The following is a 25,490-nucleotide window of genomic DNA, read 5'->3' as shown; positions in this document are numbered from 1 at the left end:
AAAGTCACAAAAATTGGGTAAGTAGGACATCATTGTTCAGTTGCATAACTCCCTTAACTCCAGCAAATGATATTATGGACATTGATGTTGCCAAACTCGAACAAGAATGGGCATCACAGGGGAAAATAGATGTGGAGCAAATGGCTTGTAAGAATAATGGAGAAATTGAGAAGACTGCCACCTTCATTGTGACCTTTAATTCTCTGATGCTATGTGAACGCATCATGGCAGGTTTCCTCCGAGTCAGAGTTAGGCCCTATGTACCTAACCCTATGTGCTGCTTCAAATGCCAGCATTTTGGCCATACAACACTTGAGTTGCAGAGGCAAAGCGACCTGTAGGAAGTGTGGAAAGGCAGCCCACGAAGATGGGGACCGACTGTTCATCTCCAGCAGTCTGCATTAACAGATCTGGGAGACACCGAGCCTGGAGCCAAGACTGTCCTGTTTTTGCAGAGGAATGCAAAATTCAGGAAATAAGTGACCAATTGGATCCCCATTGTAGAAGCCAAAAGGAATATAAGGTGATAAAACCCGTGTCTTTGCCACTTCTTATGCTTCCTTGGTGCAGAAACTTGTACCTAGGTCGACGCTTCAACACAGACGTCTACCACCAGGGCCTGTACTTGCACCTGCTTGTGCCAAAACAAAGTTAAAGACGTAGTGATCCAGGCAGCTAAGGATGGAAGAGACCAGTAATGCTTTCACAGTGAGCAGACCAAAGTCACCCCAAATGCAGAGTGCCTCTCCATGCTCACTTTCTTCAAAGAAAAGTGGCTCTCACTGCACTCTTTTCCCACTCATCCGTGCTGGGAAAAAGGATCTAACCATTTGGGTCGAAAGCTGCCCTGGGCACCATCAGAGGTCATTCTGGCACGTCTCATTGATGATGATATCATGGATCTTGATGCTGCATCAACAGTGCCAGGCAGTTCCTCCACTCCATCTCACTCTACAAGCACCTCATCATCCCAGTTCAAGGACAGTGGTAAATATAGACCATACTGATGAAATGGCTCCCGGACTCCAATGGAATATAAATGGATACAGGACTCTTCTGGAGGACTTCAGACTCATTGTACTATCCAGGAAAACGGTGTACTTCAGGGTTCCATCCTGAGCGTCATCCTCTTCACTGTCACCATTAACCGTATAATCGCCTGTTTCCTGCTGGACATCTCTGGCTACTTTTTCCCTTTTTGTTGATGATTTTGCCATCTGTTGCAGTTCTCCATGGACCTATCTTATTGAGAGACGTCTTTCAGCGATGTCTTGATCGTCTTTCCTCATGGATCATCGACAATGGCTTTCATTTTCCACTGACAAAACCATTTGTATGAATTTTTGGTGGCACAATTAGTTTCTCCCACCATCTTCACATCTTGGGCCTGTTGCTCTTTGATTCATTGAAACTAAGAAATTCCTGGGGCTCATGCACGATAGGAAACACTCTTGGTCCTCCCACATGTCTTACCTGGCAGCCCTCTGTATGTGGTTCCTGAGTGTCCTACGTGTCGTTGGTGGTACTATCTGGGGAGCAGATCGAACCACCCTCCTCCGTTTGTACCAGTCCCTTGGCCGTTCGAAACTGGACTGTGGGTGCTTTATGCAGTTGCGTGTCCATCCCTCTTACACAGTCTCAATACTATCCACCATCATGGCATCTGTTTGGCCAGTGTCATCTTTTATACTAGCCCGATTGAGAGTCTGTATGCAGAAGCTGCAGAACTTCTGCTGTGACTCTCTCCTCAGTAGGTAAGCATGCCATTTGTCTGCCGTGCATTGGCCATCCATCCTATTATTCCTTTGATTGCCAGTATAGGGTGTGTCCCTCTTCTGTTACCTCCTGGAGTTCACTTTCGGCTCTTGCTCTGGCAACTTAACTTCACGCTACGTGCAACTTTCCCAGTGAATGTTAACCCTTCAGCACCTTGGCTTCATGTGGCGGTCTGTGTTCTCCTTGGCCTTCATTCACTTCCTAAGGACACTACTCTAGCCTTGCTCTATCGCATTCAGTTTCATGACCTTCACATGGAACTTCGCGGTAGTACCTTTGTGTACACTGATGGCTGGCTGACTTTGGTGTTAGGTGTGCCTTCGTCATTGCTGCCGACATTTTTCGGTATCTGCTTCTGGCGCACTGCTCAGTATTTACGGCAGAGCTCTTGTCCCTGCATCAGGGCACAGAGTACATCCGGCGACAAAGGCTTTTCAATTATGTCATCTGCTCAGACACTCTCAGCGCCCTTCAAAGCCTGTATGCGCTATACGCTGCCCATCCTTTAGTGCAACGGGTTGTACTGGTTGTTACCTATCTCGTTTCTTGATAACTGAATGATTGTGGAATCTTACGCGGTATATTGTGGTAGGACCACATTTGCACCACATGTTTGTAATTGAGAATAATACGAGTAGTTCCAGCACAATTTCAGCAAGACTTATTTATTAATAGCTGCTGAAAGATTATATGCTGCAGATCTCGTTTGTCTAGGGGTTTTCAAAGTTTTGTCTGCAGAAATAATTACTCCAACAGGCATGGCCTGGGTTTTCTTCTTGTTTGAAATAAACACTACCGGATCCGAAATACTTTCAGGTAAAAATTATATTTATTCGTACTTTTTGTTTAGTAACTACAACATTTTCACTATGAACATTGATACTCTAAATGCATTATACTGTACTGGTCACATAAACACGTCCATCTCCCTCCAATACCGACAAAGAAGTAGCGGGCAAGCCAAAATGTGCCCAGAAGTTGCAGACATTCCTGCATTCCAGATTCTTTGGTCTACTGACCTTAATAAACTCCAAAGATACATATAAATAAATACATATAAATATAACACATTTAACATCTCCAACGAATCCATTATTTATCATAAAAGAAAATATTCATAATTAAATAAATTAAACACATTTTATGGCAACATAATGAAGTTACCTTAACCTACTGTGGGCATCGTACTTTTCGCATGAGATAAATTTTATCTCCAACAGTTAATTACATTACAACAGCCCACCAGGACTTACAAGTGTACCCCGGTCCACTTGTCAGTCCGATACAGAAATTGCATCATTGTCTTCACTTGTATTTAACTTTTTATCATAACTGTAGTAAACTGTTTATTCTTTCATCAACCATTGCCTTCCTCCTTTGTCTCACAACATAAATTACATAAATACATATGTCGATTTGTTGCCCAGAAATTTAATATAAAACCTCTTCTGAGTTTCTCACACACCTTTTTCAATAACTTCAAATGATCCTCCCAACTTTTATTTGACACTAATATATCGTCTACATAAATTGTTAATTCTGACACAACTTCTTGGCCAAGTACATAGTCTAGTGCCCTTATAAATTCGACGACTGATGAGTTTAATCCGAAAGGCACTACACAATACTGGTAACATCTCCCATTGTATAAGAAAGCAGTGTACTTTCTAGAACTAATTGCAAGAGGTACTTGATGAAAACCTGAAGTTAAGTCAAGACTTGACATAATTTGGATATTTTTAAATTTGTATAACAACTCATCGATGTTCTCTGGGTGGTCAGTTTCTCTGTATAAACATTTGTTTAACTGTCTGGAATCTAGTACTAATCTGACTTGTCCATTAGGTTTATTTACAGTGACTAAGGGATTATTATAAGGGCTTATACTCCTCTCAATGATATCACACACTTCCATCTTTTGCAATTCTTTTTCCACTGCTACCCTTTTCGAGATTGGAATACTGTATGGTTTTGTAAAGAAAGGTTCATGTGGCTTCAACTGTAAAGTACATTGGTATCCAATTACTTTACCTGGTATATTGCTAAATACATCACTATATTCCCACAAAAATAATTTCAAATCTTGTTTTTGGTTCTCAGTTAGTTCTCTAGCTTCGGCTACTTTTTCATTTACCAACTTTTCAAACTCTATCTCATCTGTATCAAAATCTGTGACATGGCTCTCAATGTACTTACCTTCTTTTGTAAATTCAATACTGTTCACAGACTTATTCATGCAAAACACATTTGATGTAAGAAGTTTCATAGTGATGACTTCACCACTTGGTAGAGTCATCATTAATTTCTGTTCTGCCCAATCAAATGCTGCACTTACTTTTGTTATCCAAGACATGCCTAGGATAAAATCCTCTGTGAGATCAGGAATGATGAGACACCCATGTGACCGTAATACACCTTCAATTTCAAAAGTAATAAAAGCCTGACTCCTTATTGATTTACTGTGCTTCCCAGTAGCACCTCTTATTTTAATTCCTACCACAGGTAACTCGACATAATCCTTATTAGTTTTCAGTTTTTTACTTAATGATTCTGATATCCCAGATACTTGACTTCCTGTGTCCACTAAACACTTTCCTTTCCATGATCCTATCTGTACATCAATAAACGGACTGCTTACATCAAAGTCAAATTTTTTGTTAACGTTCTCATGTAATAAGTCATCTTCAATTTCACTAAATCCATATCCCTTTCCAGTGTCCTTACCTGTATCATTACTACCAGAGTTATATGCAGTTATTACCCTAATTGCATTTTCTGTGGCCTGATTACTATTCCTGAATATTTCATTAATCCAACTACATTCATTTGTACTATTGTGTGTCTCCCCTTTATATTTATCTCTTAACATTTGTGCAATGTGATACTTAATTCTATGCTACCAGTCTGGATACGTAGTTTCACATATATCAAGTGTTACCTTTCTGAAATTTTCATCATCCTTAATGGCACTTCTGTTAAACCATAAGTTAAACAAAAATTGCTCACTATCTGACATTTCATACTCTACTCCCCTACTGCTGTCAATATTACCTGCTTTCAATTCCTTCTCGTTTTTCTTACATGTATCAAGATCAAATAACTCATTGACTAAAATTCTGGCATCCTTAACATTCAAATTGTCAACTGTGTTCGTGTGTACTTCACTAATTTCATTGCTATCCTCTTTTATATTAATAATCCCTAAAGCTTCCAACTCCTCACTTACACCAATAAAACATCTTTCTTCACTACTATCCTCAATCTCCTTTCCTTCCCAATTAACATCACAAAAATTATCCTCTTGATCCTCTGCACTCTTACCTTCAGTATGCAGATACACATTTAAATCATCCTTACTAGGTGCTCTTTTCATTCCTAGCCCACCAGACTCTTCCATAAGTTCTCTAATTCCTAATACACTTTGATCATTTGAACAACTATTCTCCAGCAAGGTGCCCCTCTCAGCCCACTCGTAGAATGAATCTAAGTTTAATTCTTCACAGTTTTCTAAGCAATCAGTGTCTTTAAATAACTTACCTTTTGTTTGTGGTTTATTTGTATGACACATATTATTTGTAACAGATACTACATTAATGGGATAACACTTCTCTTTAAAATAATTACTCATTATGTCACTGGTATCTTTCTGTTTAGTTTGACAGTTTGGGTTGGCCCTTTCCATTTGTGTATAAGTAGCTCCTACCTTGCAGACCGCCAATGGAGCCCTATTCAGTTTTTTAACTCTTGTTCAGTTCTCTCCATACCATTATGACTATTCCACTCCTTTGGTTTATTTCCAAAGTGTCTGTTACCAAATTGATTATGGTTATTTCCATATTGACCTTTGTAATGGAAATTGTGTCCTTGTGATCCCTTGAAGTTGTACTGGTGATTTCTCTGATGAGGATCACTACTTCGAAAATTGTGTGGTTCCTTTTTATCGTGTTGTGTGTTTCCCCAACTTGTATGCCCTGTCTTTTGAAAATGGTTTTGACTATGGTGTGGTGGTTTATCCGTTTTCTCAATAATTCTGTCTAGTTTGTCAACATATTTCAAAAACTGATCAATTGTGTCATTTGGACCATAAGCTAACTCCCACTGTAGTTCACATGGTAGCCTCCTTTTAAGTGCATCGATTTGAGTGAGTTCATCAAAAGGTTTGCTTAGGTGAGTGAGTTTCCTTAACTGATTTCTGCAAAATTGCTTCATGCTACAAAATTCATGTTTATAAACAGGTCCATTCAAGAATTCGCTTTTTATTCTTGCTTGTTCTGTCTCTGACCAGAATTTACTTAAGAACCTCTCCTCAAACTCTGCAAAAGCCATTCCCTCTGTACAATAATGATTAGTCCATGACAATGCTTCACCTTCTAGAAATCTTTTCACAAATTTAATTTTCAAATTATCATCCATATTTGGGAGAAAGTTATCTTTGCAATGCTACAGGAAATCTACCGGATGCATACTGCTCTCATCTGAAAAGTTTTTTACTGGAATATTGCACCACAAAGTGCCAATATTGTTCGGCAAACTATTGGTGACCATATTGCTACTAACACTTTCAAGTTTCTTAGTGATGTCATTAATACTACTTTCTAAACTCTTGACTTCATTTTTGTTTATCTGATTATTTATATCAATGATATGAATATAATAGAGGGAAACATTCCACGTGGAAAAAATATATCTAAAAAGAAAGATGATGAGACTTACCAAACAAAAGCACTGGCAGGTCGATAGACGCACAAACAAACACACAAAATAATTGTAGCTTTCGCAACCAACGGTTGCCTCGTCAGGAAAGAGGGAAGGAGAGGGAAAGACGAAAGGATTTGGGTTTTAAGGGAGAGGGTAAGGAGTCATTCCAATCCCGGGAGCGGAAAGACTTACCTTAGGGGGAAAAAAGGACAGGTATACACTCGCGCACACACACACACTTTTGCCTTTACAAATGTCTGCTTGTGTCTGTGTATATGCGGATGGATATGTGTGTGTGTGCGCGCGAGTGTATACCTGTCCTTTATTCCCCCTAAGGTAAGTCTTTCCGCTCCCGGGATTGGAATGACTCCTTACCCTCTCCCTTAAAACCCAAATCCTTTTGTCTTTCCCTCTCCTTCCCTCTTTCCTGACGAGGCAATCGTTGGTTGCGAAAGCTACAATTTTGTGTGTTTGTTTGTGCGTCTATCGACCTGCCAGCGCTTTTGTTTGGTAAGTCTCATCATCTTTCTTTTTTGATTATTTATATCTATTTTTTCAGTAATAATACCTATTTTTTGTTCAAATTTGCTTTCTACTTTAACAGTTTTATCGTCTACAAGAGTAATACGATCAGATACTGTTTCTTCTACATGTTTGATATCTGAATGCACAACTTTAAATGCATTATGGATTTTCTCTCTACCTGTACTAACTTCAGTTTTCAGATTTTTTACTTTTGCATCTACATTTTTAACTTCTTGCAGCGGTGTACCGTAGGTCTCTAGAAGAGCGTAGCGTTCCAAAGGATTGGAAAAGGGCACAGGTCATCCCCGTTTTCAAGAAGGGACGTCGAACAGATGTGCAGAACTATAGACCTATATCTCTAACGTCGATCAGTTGTAGAATTTTGGAACATGTATTGTGTTCGAGAATAATGACTTTTCTGGAGACTAGAAATCTACTCTGTAGGAATCAGCATGGGTTTCGAAAAAGACGGTCATGTGAAACCCAGCTCGCGCTATTCGTCCACGAGACTCAGAGGGCCATAGACACGGGTTCACAGGTAGATGCTGTGTTTCTTGACTTCCGCAAGGCATTCGATACAGTTCCCCACAGTCGTTTATTGAACAAAGTAAGAGCATATGGACTATCAGACCAATTGTGTGATTGGATTGAGGAGTTCCTAGATAACAGGACGCAGCATGTTATTCTCAATGGAGAGAAGTCTTCCGAAGTAAGAGTAATTTCAGGTGTGCCGCAGGGGAGTGTCATAGGACCGTTGCTATTCACAATATACATAAATGACCTGGTGGATGACATCGGAAGTTCACTGAGGCTTTTTGCAGATGATGCTGTGGTGTATCGAGAGGTTGTAACAATGGAAAATTGTACTGAAATGCAGGAGGATCTGCAGCGAATTGACGCATGGTGCAGGGAATGGCAACTGAATCTCAATGTAGTCAAGTGTAATGTGCTGCGAATACACAGAAAGATAGATCCTTTATCATTTAGCTACAAAATAGCAGGTCAGCAACTGGAAGCAGTTAATACCATAAATTATCTGGGAGTACGCATTAGGAGTGATTTAAAATGGAATGATCATATAATGTTGATTGTCGGTAAAGCAGATGCCAGACTGAGATTCATTGGAAGAATCCTAAGGAAATGCAATCCGAAAACAAAGGAAGTAGGTTACAGTACGCTTGTTCGCCCACTGCTTGAATACTGCTCAGCAGTGTGGGATCCGTACCAGATAGGGTTGATACAAGACATAGAGAAGATCCAACGGAGAGCAGCGCGCTTCGTTACAGGATCATTTAGTAATCGCGAAAGCGTTACGGAGATGATTGATAAACTCCAGTGGAAGACTCTGCAGGAGAGACGCTCAGTAGCTCGGTACGGGCTTTTGTCAAAGTTTCGAGAACATACCTTCACCGAAGAGTCAAGCAGTATATTGCTCCCTCCTACGTATATCTCGCGAAGAGACCATGAGGATAAAATCAGAGAGATTAGAGCCCACACAGAGGCATACCGACAATCCTTCTTTCCACGAACAATACGAGACTGGAATAGGAGGGAGAACCGATAGAGGTACTGAAGGTACCCTCCGCCACACACCGTCAGGTGGCTTGTGGAGTATGGATGTAGATGTAGATGTAGATGTAGATGTAGATGTAGATGTTCTCCCGACATAATTGACCTTACTTGTGATCTTAACCATATTACGACTCAAACTGGAAGTTTTTGCTTCTACTTTTTGAAAGTGATCGTCGTTTTTCTTTTCATATTCTTTGAACTGTTATTCAAATTTATCAGTCATGAGCTTAAGAGTCTGGTCTAACTGAGCAGCGTTGTTTTGCTCCATTTGATCCAAACGAATCTCATTAGCATCGAGTCTGTCTTCAATATTTCCTAACCACTGTCCGTTTTGTCTGTTAGTGTCATCAATTGCCTTAAATTTTCCCTCCATATAATTCATTATTTTTGATAACATGTCTTTAACTTCATTCTGTCTTTCTGTACGAGTTCCAACTTTGTCTACAGGGTTCGGACTATTACTGTTGCATTCACTTTTGAATGATAAATTTACATCTCTACTAGCGTTGGTGACACCGTCGTCAATACTTTCCTCTTTTACAATAGTCATCTTTTTACGCAGGAATAAACAAAATACAATAAATTTATCTTTTCTGAGGGATACTAAATTATATTACTCACAGTTTACTGATTTTCTTATATTATAACGTCTTCTTTGTTGATTGGTGCGTGATAGAATTCACAACACTGAAACACTACACTTATATGAATATTGCTTTTTTGTTGCACAACACTTTACACTTTTTTCTTCTTTCTTGACTTATTGCGCCGTTATTCTGGCTCCAGTAACTGCTTTCCGTTGTATTGAAGGTATCAGCATACGACTTCCTTGAACATTTTCATCGAGGATGTACGAATTCTGTCGTTTTCTTCGCAATCTCGGTGGTAATTTATTTCAGTAACGTTTTCAATAATCCCGGACGACGCCACTGTATTGTACCGTATTGTACCTATCTCGTTTCTTGATAACTGAATGATTGTGGAATGTTATGCGGTATATTGTGGTAGGACCACATTCGCACCACGTGTTTGTAATTGAGAATAATACGAGTAGTTCCAGCACAATTTCAGCAAGACTTATTTATTAATAGCTGCTGAAAGATTATACACTGCAGATCTCATTTGTCTAGGGGTTTTCAAAGTTTTGTCTGCAGAAATAATTACTCCAACAAGCATGGCCTGGGTTTTCTTCTTTTTTGAAATAAACACTACCGGATCCGAAATACTTTCAGGTAAAAATTATATTTATTCGTACTTTTTGTTTAGTAACTACAACATTTTCACTATGAACATTGATGCTCTAAATGCATTATACTGTACTGGTCACATAAACACGTCCATCTCCCTCCAATACCGACAAAGAAGTAGCGGGCAAGCCAAAGTGTGCCCAGAAGTTGCAGACATTCCTGCATTCCAGATTCTTTAGTCTACTGACCTTAATAAACTCCAAAGATACATATAAATAAATACATATAAATATAACACATTTAACATCTCCAACGAATCCATTATTTATCATAAAAGAAAATATTCATAATTAAATAAATTAAACACATTTTATGGCAACATAAATGAAGTTACCTTAACCTACTGTGGGCATCGTACTTTTCGCATGAGATAAACTTTATCTCCAACAGTTAATTACATTACAGAGTCCAGGAAAACTTGTCACTTGTTCACTCTTGATGGAGCCACTTTGAAGTTTATGTTGGTTCCTGGTCATGTTGGTCTGACAGGAAACGAGGCTGCTGCCAAGGCTGCAGTCCTCATATGTCAGTCCACTAGTTGTTATAGTCCCTCCGATCTCTGTGTTGCCACCTGTCCCTTTGGCATCTCCACTGATCCTCCCTTCATGGGAATACGCTCCATGTTGTTAAGCCTCCCCAGCAGCTTGGATGACCTCCTCTCAGCCCTCCCACCGCGAGAGGTAATTTTAACTAGGTTGCATATTGGGCACTGCCCTTTTAGCCGTCGCCATTAAGTGGCGCTCTCCCATGACATTGTACACATTGCACACAACTTTTAATTGTCTGCCATTTCCGGATGGAATGCCTATTTTTTAACCGTTTACATTCATGCTTGGGTTTGCTGTCAGAGTTATCGGTTGTTCTAGCGAACAATACACGGCCTGTCAACTGTGTTTTAATTTTTATTTGACGTAACAGTATGGTGAAGGCCATCTAATTTTTAGTTCTGGACCTCCATTTCTCTAGGGTGTATTTTATAGACCTTTCTCTGTGCCCCTGTTTTTAGCTGTCTTCTCTTCTGTCGATTGGAATTGATGTGTAGTCATTTATTCGTTTTTAACTCATCTCTTTTTCTTCGTATTTCACAGTTTTGACGTGGGCATGTATGGCCCTAGTTTGTGCACTAAAACAAAACAAAACAAGACTCATTGTACAGGACAGAGCTTTTTGCCTCTGTCTTAAAGAGACTGACACGCCTGTACTTGGAGGATATCACCTTTACAGAAAAGACAACCTTACCAGCGACAGGGCAAAAGGAGTTGTTGCAGTGTTCATCAAGGACACTTTTCATTCCTCACATCTTTCCTTAACCACATCACCACAAGCAGTTGCTGTTCAGATACTGGCCCATGTTGCCATCATGATGTGCTTTCTGTACCTACCACCCCATGAGCATCTTGATAGTGGGATCCTCACTCATCTTCTTGATGAATTACCCTGCCCCTTTCTCCTTTTATGGGACTTAAAAGCACACAGTGTACTATGGGGTTCTAAAACCACTTGCCCTAAAGGCCAGGTATTAGAGGATCTTATACACACAACAGATGTCATACTGATGAATGTAGGTCAAGCTACACATTTTAGCACTGCTACAGGTTCGTCTACCTCTCCTCTTGCTTGCCTGCCCTTGCAGACACTGCTCAGTGGGCAGTGGACAATGACCTTCATGGTAGTGACCACTACCCTATCTCAATCCATCTGCCTGATGGAACAGATCTCGAAAGGAAGGCACCAAGATGATTGTTAAAAAAGGCTAACTAGTTGCTTTACAGGCAGTGTGTCGGTGTCCAGAACTGGGTGGATCACATTGCAGCTGTGATTCACCATGCTGCTGATGCATCAAATTCAACAGAAATGCCTGTGAGGCGACCTGTGTGTTGTTCTGTAATCAGGCACAGTAGGGTGGTTATGTGCAGACTCACTCAGTGCCCTACAGATGAGAATCTTGCAAACATTCGAATGGCATGTGCAAAGGTGAGGCAAATAATTCGGGAGAGTAAGCAGAGGTCTTGGCAAGAGTTCCTGAACTCCACCAACAGGTCCACGTAAATCCATTATGGCCAATTGTAACCATTTTCCATTGATACTGGCAGATACAGGAGAAGGCTGATTCTTGATTTCTATTCCACCAATATGGAGGAATACAATCAACCTTTCTCCCTGTGGGAGCTGGATTCTGCATTGTCAGTAGCTTGTGATAAGATGCCTGGAAACGAGCTGATAATCTACAGCATGTTGAAACAGTCGAAGGAGGTCCTCCTTCAGCTCATTAATGAAATTTGGATGAAGGGTGACTTTCCCAACTTGTGGAAAGAATCTGTTTTAATCTCGATTTTAAAACCAGGGAAGGATCGGACAGATTCCAGTAGTTATCATAGTATTAGCCTGACAATCTGCGTAGAAAAGACACTGAAGTGAAGTGTGTGGACAGTCAGCACCTAGTGTGGGTTCTTGAAACCAGGTCACTATTCAGTCACTCCCAGTGTGGGTTTGGGAGGTATCATTCCATACTCGATAACCTGACCCTGTTTTAAGCAGCAATTCAACAAGCTTTCCTTCTTAAGCAACACCTTGTCAATGTGTTCTTCTGTTTGGAAAAGGCTTAAGATACTACATAGAGGCGTAATATTTTGTCACAGCTCTATCAGTGGGGATTCTACGGACAGTTGCCAACCTTCATACGGTCCTTTCTCTCAGACAGATATTTTAGATACAAGGTTGGGAATGTCCTGTCTGACCATTTTAAGCAGGAGAATGGTGTCCTTCAAGGGAGTGTTTCGCCATTACAATAAACAGTAATAGGTCCACAATGTGATGTCCTGTACGATGTTCCTTGTTTGTGGATGACTTGTCCATCTTCTGTGCATCTGCCAGCCTTGTAACGGCTACTCAGCAATTGCAACTGACGATCAGGTGGTGGGGAATGGAATTCCACAACAGGTTTTTAATTCTCTTTGGAGGAAATGGTTCATGTTGATTTTAACCATTCCTGCTGCCTGTTTAATTTACCTGTTTTAAAACTGGGGACACTGATCTCACTTTTAAGGAAAATGTGAAGTATCTGGGTCTTATTGTTGAGAATTTAACATGTTAAAGAACTCAATACTGAAATGTTTCAAGGCCTTAAACATCCTTAAATGTGTCAGTCATAGGTCTTGGGGAGCCAACAGGGCACGTCTGCTCCAACTTTAAAGACCTTGTGCAATCCTGGCTTGAATACGAATGCCAGATTTATGGGTCAGCAAGGCCTTCGCACCGCAGTTGACCCAAGGGTATTAGGCAGTCGACAGGGACCGATCACATGAGCCCTGTCATTAGCATGTGTGCGGAGGCTGGTGAGCCTCCACTATCCATTCAGTGTCTTCTTCTCGTGGTATGCCAAGCGTATAGGGCATTGTCACTTCCTACATCGCCAACATCCAGTTACGGTGTACAGCCGCTACTGGAATGACTGTTCGATCATCGCCCACAACCAGCAAGGCCATTTGGGATCTGTGCGATGGAGAGCCTTGAGTTATTACAGGTGGGGGACATAAAGGGGCAAAGCCAGGGGTGGATAGGACATCCCCATAGCTACTACCAAGGCCCAGATTGCTTTTAGAACTGACTGCTTATGGGAAGCATTGTACCCCAGACTATATCTTTAAAATTAAATTTTAATGAGATTTTACGTAGCCACCCAGGTTTTATTATGCCTACAAGGATGTTTCTAAGCAGGGAGATTTTCTCAGTTGTTTTGTTGGTTTCCCTGACAGTGTCTTCAGGATAGGGCTCTCAGAGCAATTTTCAGTTTATTACATGGAAATGTTAGCTATCCTGAGGGCAATGGAGCAGATGAGAGGGTGTCATGGCAAGAAATTGCTCACCTGGTCAGGTTCTCAGTTATCTCCTCGCTATAGGACAGATGTGCCCAGCAGATTGGATGGTGCAACAAGTACAGGATGCTCTCCTTCTCCTTCTCTAGCAAAAGCAAGGGAAGAAAATCATTTTCTGCTGGGTTCCAGGGCACCCAGGCATTCAGGGAAATGAACCCGCTGATGTGGCTATCAAGGAGGCTTGCTCCCTCCCTTTCTCCTCCTGCTCACTGTTCAGACCCCCTGCAGGCTGTCACTTCATTTGTGACCACCGGAAGGCCACGAGTTGGTGGGGGGCTCAGTGACTGGAAATGAGGAATAATAAATTATGTTCCATAAAAACTTCAGTGCGACCATGGTTTACCTCCTTCCACTCATGACGGTCTGAAGAAGTGGCCCTTACACGGCTTAGGGTGGGACATTGCTGACTGACGTATGCTTTCCTCTTATGTTGGGAGGAGCCCCCAGTATGTCAGATGCAGGTCACAGCTGTCAATACAACATATTTTAACTTATTGTGTTTTATATGATGACCTGGGAGTTGAACTAGTCTCCCAGTCTCCCACAGGATCTGCCCTCTTTTCTAACTGATGATGAAGCAAGTGTTGTTCGTGTGTTAAGATTTTGTGTAATGAGCAAAATTCTTCTCAAAATGTTGGGGGGGGGGGGGGGGGGTGAGAACTTAATGTATCACAGAGTAAGAGAGTCACTTATTATTTATAAGTAGTCAACCAACAACAGTTATTTGTCCCTTTTTTTAACCACATCTTTAGAGGTGTTTTATCTATGTTTTTTCCCCCCTTCCCCTCTCTAGTTATTCTGCTGTATCTCGTTGGCATTTTATTACGGGGTTTTCTGAAGCTCATGTTATTGGAGTTGCCTTAAGATTCTTGTGGGGATGGGGGGATGAAACTTGGTTTTCCGTTTTATTGACCTTTTACCACAGATTTTCATAATGTTCATTGGTAAATCATTAATACAAGGGTGCTGATGACCTTGCTGTTTAGTGCCCACCACCATCATTATTTTCTTCAATTTGGCTGAACATTACATTCACACAGGAAAATAATTACCCAAAAACTATAACAACATTAATGATTACCCATTAGCCCAAATCAAACAGATTACCACTGCTAAAACCTTCTCCTAAACAAACTGAACGACTCATGATATGTTTGTAGTTAATAATGCAATGGCAGACAATTCATAGCATGCCAAATCCATCGGCAAAACACAATAATTCACATGAGATCACATGAAAAACAATAACACATACAAATGCAGATAAACTTTACACAATGTATAAACAAAGAAGTATTATTTAACTTTTATCTCGTTGGTATTGATAGTTCATATTACTGAAAACAATTGCTATGTCACAAGTCAATGAATTTGTAGAATTATTATGATTATGGAAAGAAATAAGTCAACACACAAAACAAGGTTTTAACTATTATTCTGAACGTTATTATTGAAAAAAATCTTTTTTCCTAAAGTTTGTTACTTTTTTAGTGTACCTGTAGTAATGAGTAGTATTACACATACTTGCTACAGTAACATTATCACTTTTTGATATTTGATAAATAACAGTGCAGTGTGGAATAAAACCAATGAGTCACACATTCTGTTCATTTGTTCTCAAAGATATCTGGTTGGTTCATCTGAGTGTGAATGCATCTAGATCAATCCTCTGCATTTTTTCTGTTGCTTTAACCATTGAACATTTCAACTATGACCCAAGTATGTGCATGTAATGATTTCTGCTATGTAAGTCCTCTCTCTTTTTTGAGTAAACAACCAAGTTGTTGTATACAGGTTGTAACTAAATTCTCTTTACAGGCTTTGAGCACATATTACTTACACCAAAACAAGAAAAAAATTTGTTGTAAACATAGGCTCTAGAATGCCTACCTTAAGAGCTATCAGCACTTGTTCATCTTCTACTTCAAGTTCTTCAGTTTCCATATTTTAGGAGCAGGTAGTTTATAGCAAAACAAAAAATAAAATCCTGTAAACATGGGCTCTAAAATGTATACCTAAAAAGGTATGAGCACTTGTTCACTAGAGATGAGTGTTTCACAGTAGCCAAGACGCATTTTAGAACCTGTGTTTACTGTCTTTTTTTTTTCTTATTTTGATGTATGGAACATGTCCTTAAAATATGTAAAGGGAATTTACTGACACCCTGTGTTTTGTGTTTTAACTAAATTTCATGTGGTATGTATTTCAGACAACCACTTGAAAATGGCTATACTGCACAGTATGGTGTATGCAGAATAAAATTATATTTTAACTGACCAATGACAGCTAAAGTGGCAGATTATCGTGTAGAGAATCTACTTTACAGGGTTATTTTGCTAAATAAGGACAAGCTGCAGGAAATGACCCCTAAGAGGATAAGAAGCAAAAAAGATCTCATGGAAATAAGTGCAGAAATGTAAAGGTACAGCTAAAAGATCTTTGACAGTGTACATTTCAGTGATTGAAAGCCCATATGAGAACACACCAAACAAGTAGGAATGTTCTGTTTGGACTAGTGTTTTCACAGAGGCTCATTCACACATCAGTACCAGGAACCATTCATTTCACTACCATTGCTGATTCACGCTGGTGTGGATGTGTGTCCTGAAGAGCAACACTGAGCGACAGTGGAGCATTATATAAACTGTTAACAAACAGACATGGTCTGTGCATAATGGCAGATAAATGGCAGTGGGAAGCCGGCAGCACTACTGCACCAGGAAAACTATCCCTACAATCACCAAAAAATGTTTGCAGCACTGTTTTGCCAATTGTGTGTGAGAGGCTCTTTTGCAGGGATGGGAAAACACAAGAGGTAGGTGTGTCCTGTTTGTACACAGCCTTGGAGAAACAGGTCTTGAACACACTAAAATATGACCCCTTTATAAGCACCAGAGCTAATCCAGACAGCCATATGGAACATTCTCCATGACAACTGCCACTATCCATATCATGTGAAACATATGCAGGCCATATTGCCTTCAGACTTAACTCCATGCCGCCTGTTTTGTTGCTGGTTTGTTGCACAGGGCACAGTAATGCTGGGATTTCTGTCTTTCATCCTATTCAGAGATGAGGCTGCCTTTATGGCGGGGGGTCAATGTGCACAACCCGCACCCAGCAAACCATTAGCAGTGGTTCAGCTTTGGTATATGGGCAGGGATTATCGACAACCACCTCGTGGCACCAGTCATCCTTTCACAATGCCTCACAGGTGAGGCATATCTGCACTTCTTGTGGGTGATCCTGCCACCTATGCTGGAAGATATGCCCCTTTTTGCCTTCTAGACGTGCTGATACAGCCCTCTGAGTAGTAGAATGTCAGTTATTATGATATGAACGTGAGGTTAGTACAAAGCCCAGAATGTCAGTTGTGATGATTCGAATGTGAGAACAGTACAGAACCCAGTCTCCAATCAGAGAAAATATTGACCTGGCTGGGAATGGAAACTTGGGCCCCTTCGGTTAGCAGTCCGATGCACTGAATCACTGAATGTGCAATTACCGAAGCAGACACAGGAAGAGGTGTGTGTCCCCCCCTCCCCTCCCGGAACAAAGGGTAATGTGCTTACTACACATTGGTGCTCCAGTTTTCACTTCTGCATTTCCATATGGAGGCATCTCAAAATTTGTAACCCAGCCAATGGCTCACATGCGGTGGTCCAGTCCAATGGCCCGTGCAGTTGCTGGACTTCAGCCCTTGAGATTTCGACCGGTGATGGCACCTGAAAGGCTGTATGCAGAGCCCATGCTGGACATGCAAACACAACAACAACACATTTGTGCTGTCTGTGACGCCATTTGGTTGCTGGATGGCACATTTGAATGTGTGCACCAATTGCTGCTGTGTCATGTTCGTAGATGTTAAGAGGCCTGTGGAACCACTTTGAATTCTTGCTTAACGGTGGTCTCATCACAGCATGTTGTTCAATGCATTGTACTGTATAGGTGTGACAAATAAATAAATAATTAGCCTGTACCATAGACACCATACATTTTCAGTCATATGTCCATATGACCATGTTTTGTTCCTTATTCTCTAAGGGACATTCTCCTGCAGTTTGTCCCAATTGTGCAGAATCACTCAGTATTAGTTGTTTGTATGTAATGAGAGCTTAAAATTTTGAAGAAGTCTAGTAGTTGCATGCAAAAATAATTATTTATTCTAATTTACAGGTGTGTTTCAAGCAACTCCGCACAAAATCCTATCCTGTACTACGGAGCCGTTGTTGTCCAGACAACAGCATTTCTTCTTGCCATTTTTTTTATGCTTACGTATTATCGACACTTCCATCCAAGTGGAACTACTATCAGGCTCAGCAAAAGCATTGCTATTACGGATCCGGGAACAGAGCTGAAACGTCGGACTACGAACCAATAAAAAGTTAACAGTTGGTGTTTACTTGTTATGTGATCTGAAACTATGTCACGAAAATACAGTATTTATGTATATAAGATTAACAGAGATATATGTATACATATATGTATATTTTAAATATTTGAATTCTCAAAGCGGATTGATAATTTTGATATGGTGAGTTGAAGCACAATTCATGTCTGACTGCAACAAAATTAAGGTTTACAGTTCCTTGTAAATTATGAAGATAATTGCTTTTGCATAACCACATGGAAGCATTCATTTTTTAATACAAAGTATTGCCTTTTATGTTCTGCAGTTCTTTGAAGAAATGAAACAGTGTTATATACTTTCATTTTTCTAACTGAAATGTAATCTTTTTCTCAGCTTTTCAATACTTATTTTTAGAGGATCTTTTTCTTTATTTTTGTAAGCTTTTTTTTATAGGTGAGGATACAGTTAAAATTTTATATTAACTTCTGCTCCTTGGAAAGATTACAAGACTAAATCATGGGTATTTCTAAAATTAAATTTGTATAAACTGTCTTTGAAAATGCTCTGTGTAGGGGTTTCGTATCTCAGACACCAAACATGTGGTAAAGAAAACTTCCATACTGTAGAGCCTGCCATGTCATGCAGGTATACTGTGGTTAAAGAACAACATTTTTCTGGTTACCTCGTTAAAGTACCGCTCTTCAACTTGCCAGCTACATTAGGAAATGAGATTGTTGTTCTGTATAATCTTACATTAACACTATGGTTTCCGTGCCTGAACTTGATACTGTATAGTGGTTATCAGGTGAACATCAGTATTACTTCAAATTTGTATGTAACTGTGTTACATAAGCCGTAGATCTGTTATTTTTCTGACCCACATGTTTGTGTGTAAGAAATATCTTGTGCTGTACAGGTCGTCTCCATATATTTTGTGGCATGTTACTTGCATTTATATTGCTTTACTGTAGGTGTTTGTAACAAGTGTTTTGTGCTGTCTTTTGATAATATTTGGTGTATATGGATGTACAGTCTTTTTGAATGCAGACCTCTGCAGCTCTTTGTATCTAAAATTGTGATAAGATTTCTTAAAAATTGGTTTTTATATGCACTTGTGTCTAGAATTGCTTTTGAATGATTCTCAACCAAAGCATTATATGGAACAGAAACAATATATTTTTTAATGGCATGAGTTGTCTTGAAAGAGTGCACAGTGTACTAATGTCATAGCTCAGGTTCATCTGAATCAATTTTATCCACTATAAGTGAATGTAGAAAAAGAAAGGATTAAGGTGGGGTATTTGTAGTGTGCTGACATGTTAATTTTTCTTGGGCTTCAAGTCTTCTAAAATTATGTCATCCTTTTGTGTACTGGTAGCCCCCTACCTACTTAGCCATTGGAGGTCCAACCTCCTTTAACTTACTTCTTTTCTGTGCTGAAGGATCCTGTAGTCCTGTAAGCTAGGAGTGCTGTGTGTATTTGTAGATATTTTTGTGAGAGTTAGTGGAAGTTATGCTTCTTGAAGGCCAGTAGTGGCCAGCCCATCTATCTTCATGAATTTAACAAATTTCATTACACAGAATGTGGCAGAAGATACACAATGCCATAATTTGTCTCTTTTTCTTCTCTTTGCAGATATACTTCAGAAAAATCAATATAGCTGTATGCCACTGTAAAGATGGTATTGCTGTAATTTTAAGATAGTGACTGTGACTTAAAGCTACTAAATTACGGTTCACCTATTCACTTTACTTTGACCAGTGACTTGTCGTATCACTTCATTAGCTCCTAATCAATGTGCGTTGTTCATTTCGTAACCCAATTAACATGTTGGTTGCGTAATATTTTCTTTCTCCCCATTTATAACCATTACATTACAAATAGTCTGAATCACATGTGCATTCACTGACCTGTTGTTGTGATAAGGAATATGTTAACTACAAATTTTCCTACGGTTTGGTTGTAAGATGGCAAAGCAACGTGGATTGTAATACCTGGTTGGTTTAAAAAGTTTGCGTTTAACAAATAATGTGTGCTTATGTGAGAAGAATCAGCTGCATTGAAAAATTAATAAAAAAAAGAGGTTTTTCCACCAATGTCAAATTTGCTATACTTGATAATATTAGCACAGTTATGTGATTAGTCTGGAGCTATGATTCTGGGTGGGGGTGAGGGACTACAAACAGTATTTACATACAAAAGTAAAATAAGGTGAATAGTACACATTGACCAATGTAATGGAAGATTTTGTCTTAAACATTTAACCTTGACAGAGTCTGAAACAACTGAGCACAGGCCCCGTTTCTCCTAAAATATGTGTAAGGTATCTTGTAAACAAACTGGTATTCTATTCTACTGAGAAGACAAAGCAAATGCCATCTTATGACAATAAAAAATGTGTGTTTTATGAGATAGAGGTTGATGAACATTAGTAAATTTGCAGTGGATGAAACCTACAGTATGAGACACATGGTGAAGTTGTAGAGTTACACTAATTTAAGTAGCCAGTACAAATACAAACAACCTAATGTTACAAGAAGTAGTTGGATACCTAGTTACTCTGTATCCACAAGATAGTTTGTTGTTTTTGTAAGTGATTTCTTGTGGGGATCTAAATGGGCACTGTAATAATTCATACTAATCCATCTGTACACAAAGTTAAACAGATTGAAACTGGGAAACTTGCTTTGCTGTGCAGTACGCAATATTCCTAGTCAATGCATCTTTTACTGTACAATCAGTGACCAAATTTCAGTTGCAAACTATACATTCTACCACTCTTCATTGGAACATGAAATGTGCCAATGGATATATCTTTTAGAAATGTTTGCAGAAGGTGATGTACATCTATTCAGTGGCAGTTGTTGGGTGTATGATCTGATGCAGTAACTAATAATCTCACACCATGTGTAACATGGAATTTTTTTTTCGTTTAAGTTGCAGATAGTTTCATCAGGTTCTGTCATGTACATGCTAATGTATCAATAGATGATCCCATCCTACCGAATTTCTCACCCAGTGCTATATATACTCATAAAGTGCTATCACTTTTATGGCAGTTTGACACACTTCTGGGTATTATGTTTAACAACTAATAACAGGAAAGTCGAATAAATGGTCTGTGTCTGCTCCTGGCACATAGTTACCACTGTAAAACATTTGTATGCTTAATGAATATTCATTGTGTGACTCTAATTATTGAATTGTTGTGTATTTGTTGCTCAGGATTTGTGAATCTATTCTAATAATCACACTGCAGTTGTGTGTTTTTGGTATAGAGAAATTTATGTGATTTGAAGCCCCAGAAAACTCAAATGTGATGTTTGATGTGATCCATATAAAAGTTTAAGAGGCCACATTTGGGATAAAAGATCTTAGTAATTATACATATTATATACATGTAAGTTTATAAATGTGCAACTTAGAAGTACAAAGTATTTTTTGGTAAGTTGTTTATAAAATTATAGGATATAGATGCAGTGGTAATCTTTCTGAACCTGAAGTGCTTTTTTGTAATCATCCTGTCCACGTCTAATTTAAATCTAGAGCAAAAATACGCAGAAAATTTTTGTATGTCCTCTGACGCTAGGTTGAAAGTGTGTGAAAGCTAGGAAAAAATGTTTTGTATGTCCTGTGACGCTAGGTTGAAAGTGTGTGAAAGCTAGGAAAAAATGTCTGTTCCTTATTGAATCTCAGAGCATTTGGTCTTGCACTTCTCTCAGGTGCTGTAGCATTTAGATTCAGATAAAACTGATGGAGAACTTTGTGATGCAAGCAGCATTGTGGAACTTTTAAGAAGTGATAACACATTTTACTGATTGTAAGAAATTTGCATGTAAATATTGTAATCATATAGATTATGTGTACCTGATTGGAAGATATGACATTATATTGTAAATTTGCCATTAACTGCTAAAATTTGTATGGTTCTACTATTCTAAAATTAGGCTTTAATCAAAGAAAACATGTTTACAGTGTTTGTCTGGAAAGTAATGCTGTTCTTTTCTTTGTTTTATTATTTATTGATCAGATAGGTTCAACAACTTGAAATTCTTTGAAGTGTGACCCTTCAGCATCAATACATTGTTGTGTATTTGTTGCTCAGGATTTGTGTAACCTTTCTAATGATCACACTGCAGTTATGTGTCCCATTTCAGCTGAGGAAACAAAAGAAAGTCCACTGAGGTCAGGTCTGGACTGCAGGGTGACTGCAGCATCATTTTCACACCAATCTAGGTCAGGTAGGCCTGACAACAAAAGGCGGTGTGAGTGAGAGTATTGCTGTGTGGCAGTTTCCACACGAAGTGCACAACTTCTTTCAGCTGCAGGTGACCCTCTGATTCAGTCTCTGGAACCTCCCTTGTGAAATTGAGTGCTGACAGTAAAAAAGCATGAACTTCATCCGGGACTTACTCATGTGAGCCTTCTTTTGGTGTTGCAACGATGCCATGTGCCATTCTGCACACGACCTCTTTGACTCCAGAACATACTAAAAGACCCATGGCTCATCCCCATTATCACATTGCCCAAGAAGTTGGGATCATCTTCACAGAGTTGCTAGAGTTCTTCACACACTTCCACTTAGTGTTGCTTTTGCACATCGGTCAAAACTCTCACAAGTTTTGCTCAAATCTTCCACATAGCCAAGTCGTTCAATACAATCTGATCATGACTGTTTTCTGCGACTCCAGTAATTCCGACATCAAGCAATCACTTATTCATCAGTCTGAATTCATTTACTGGTGCACTCAAGTCACATAATTATCAGTTCGCGATGTGGACGGGCATACTTTCAGGCCTTGTTGGCAACCCTCTTGTGCTACCTGTTAGACTTCGATGTGGAAAGGCAATCTTCCCCTATAGCTTCCTTAAGCATTCCAAAAGCTTCCAGTGACATCTTGTTGAGCCTCATGTGAAACTCAAGTGCGTAATATTTCTCTAGATTTTCTCCATTGTAAGTTTGATGCAACTACTACATGAGGTTCATGGAAGAAGCTGTCCTACCTATCCAAGAGCATGAAGGTGATTGAGTGAACTACTGCTGGAAAGCAAAGGGTCATCCTCACTCTCCCCAAAAGGTTCAGCCACTCTGTGACAGTCGCATCACGAAAAAAAGTGACACATTACTTTTCAGACACACCATGTAAGTATGCTATTTGACCTAAACAGCATTTCCAGGAAATATAGCAAATAGTAAGAGGAATAGTTAAAGATTTTTTGAAGGAGATAAGATAAAAATAAAAGTACAAATGTAATGAGAGGCACAAGGTTTCCACTCAAAACAGTTAGTGTGTGTGTGTGTGTGTGTGTGTGTGTGTGTGTGTGTGTGTGTGTTTTGGCATCAAATAAGTCCTCTTCCATTTATGATGGGTATATTTTCAGTTGAACACACACAACGATGAACAGTATTAGTTCTGTCTTAAAAATTAAAATTTCAAGACTCTGTGTAGCCTGTAAATGTGTACCTTTCATATTTTTTATGGAAGGGCCTTTAAAAATTTTTAAGATAGAGAAGGAAGATGATATGATTCTGATACTGTCTAACAGACTTAAATTCTTTGTGCCAGTGCTATGCCCCCTCTCTGTTGTAAGACTTGTTATTGGCACTTATAGAACATCATGGATTCTGTTTTGTGGTAGTTTCTCCAAATCATTCTCATAATGTCCCATCCCTAAATTCTTTTTATTTATCTTAGTATGAAATGTTCATAAATTTCCTGCCTTTTGTGGGAGCAAACCATAACTATCTTAACAAGATATTGCCCTTTGTGCTGCTCTAATTTTTCCCAGTTCTTTACTCTAGAGAGTAATGCATTGTTTCCATTCCAATGGTGAATGAGTGTTTATAAAAACCAAGGAGAAAATAGCTGGTAAAAAACTGTGATTAATGTGATAATCAGGACATTAAATAGTCCTTTTCTGCTAGTCCTGCCCTATTGAATTAGAGACAGAAACTTTTTATAAGCAGGCACACTTTTTTATTTGTATATGCCTGTTGTAGTTCTCCATTGGTCACAGTGAATTATATTGTAAAGTGGCACACAATGAGATGGGCAACAAAGAGATGCACTGTCAGTTGGGATTTTAAGTGCCTATACTTATAATTCTCGTTGCATCATTTTTTATAATTCTCATTTGTTTACAATTGTGAAGGTAAAGTAATATGTTGGGAACAGTTCTGAGAGAGAGTTTCTCATGTGGTGACTGTATATGTTACTAGATTGATAATGCTGCTTGTGCTGTATGTCTGTCGTATTGTTTGTTTGGCCTATTTCTGTGAGTTAAATAGTTTGTAGACGAATTTTGCTAATTTGAGGCATTGTGAATCTCTTACTCATACAATATTTTATACAGAAAGGTGTATTAAATTGTAAATCCATTTCAGACACTTTGTTGAAACATTTACAATTATCAATCTGCATTTCAATAACAGAAATATCTTTTTTAATACTGTATTAATAATTGATACTCTAGTATTACTGGAAGCAGTAAAACAAGGCTTCCTGCTCATGGAATGTTGACAAATTTGAAATAAAGTTTATCTTTTATTAATTATTGTAAAGTATTTTCATTTTTCATATAATAATCAATGCCTTTAGAAATCTGAATGTTATTCCCTCCCCCTCCCCCCTCCTCTCTCACCCTTTATTTATTCTTACTTTTCAGAGCCAAACAGTGATGAGAGAAGGGTGGTTGAGACTGGTTTTGGGTGAAAAATTGAGTCACTAGTCCAACCCACTATTACCCTGTAACTATTTGGAGAAGTAGAGTGAACAGTTTTGTTTTGGGTGGGCAGGCCTATTTAGGAATACTGCTAGCCATCACACATGGGCATGGGGGACCCTAGAATAGTTTGGCTAAACATTGGCATTGGCAGTCAGTCGCACGTAAGTTTGGTTGAACAGTCTTGCCCAGTTGGTCACCCACTATTTCTATTAAAAAAAAGAAAATAATTTGATCAGAATGAAAATGGGATGTACACTGCAGTTAGTCATTGAAATTGCAACACCAGAAAGAGAGGAACGAAATTTTGTTCATTGTGTGAGTACAGTGCAATAAGACTGCATGAATAATAGGTAGGTGATGTGGGGATATATAGGGGGCGAAATTACAGACCTACCACTTCTGTCACCAAAAGTGGCTCTAATGTGGCTAGGCATAGAGTCAAAAAGAGCTCGGATGATAGAATTTGTGTGTTGTTCGAGGCAGCTTCAACTCTATGCCAGCATTCACTAGTCGTAATGGAGGTCACTAGTGTCTTGGAAACCCACGCTCAGATGTGGTCAGTCAGGGAGAGATGTGGAAAACGTTCCAGCCAGGGCAAAAGCCAGACGCCTGTTGTATTGAGGTAGGTTAGGACAGTATGGGCAACGGGCAGTCTTACATTATCTTGTTGAGGGATAATGTGATGGAAATCTTGATGGGGTACAGCCACAGGTCTTAAC

General features: G+C 39.2%; 1 protein-coding gene across 1 annotated transcript in view; it reads left to right on the top strand.

The window, feature by feature from the left end:
- Positions 1-24,597, top strand: part of LOC126091971 (XK-related protein 7-like) — an 85,300-nt gene extending 60,703 nt beyond the window's left edge. The window contains exon 6 of the mRNA XM_049907323.1: positions 17,870-24,597. Within this exon, the coding sequence (XP_049763280.1) occupies positions 17,870-18,074 (205 nt within the window). The 3' untranslated portion in view covers positions 18,075-24,597. The remainder of the gene's footprint in view (positions 1-17,869) is intronic.
- Positions 24,598-25,490: the final 893 nt, after the last annotated feature.

The sequence above is a fragment of the Schistocerca cancellata genome, chromosome 7 (assembly GCF_023864275.1).
Source record: "Schistocerca cancellata isolate TAMUIC-IGC-003103 chromosome 7, iqSchCanc2.1, whole genome shotgun sequence".
NCBI lineage: Eukaryota > Metazoa > Arthropoda > Insecta > Orthoptera > Acrididae > Schistocerca > Schistocerca cancellata.
Note: the sequence above shows the minus strand (reverse complement) of the source record. Positions and strands in the feature narration are given on the sequence as shown.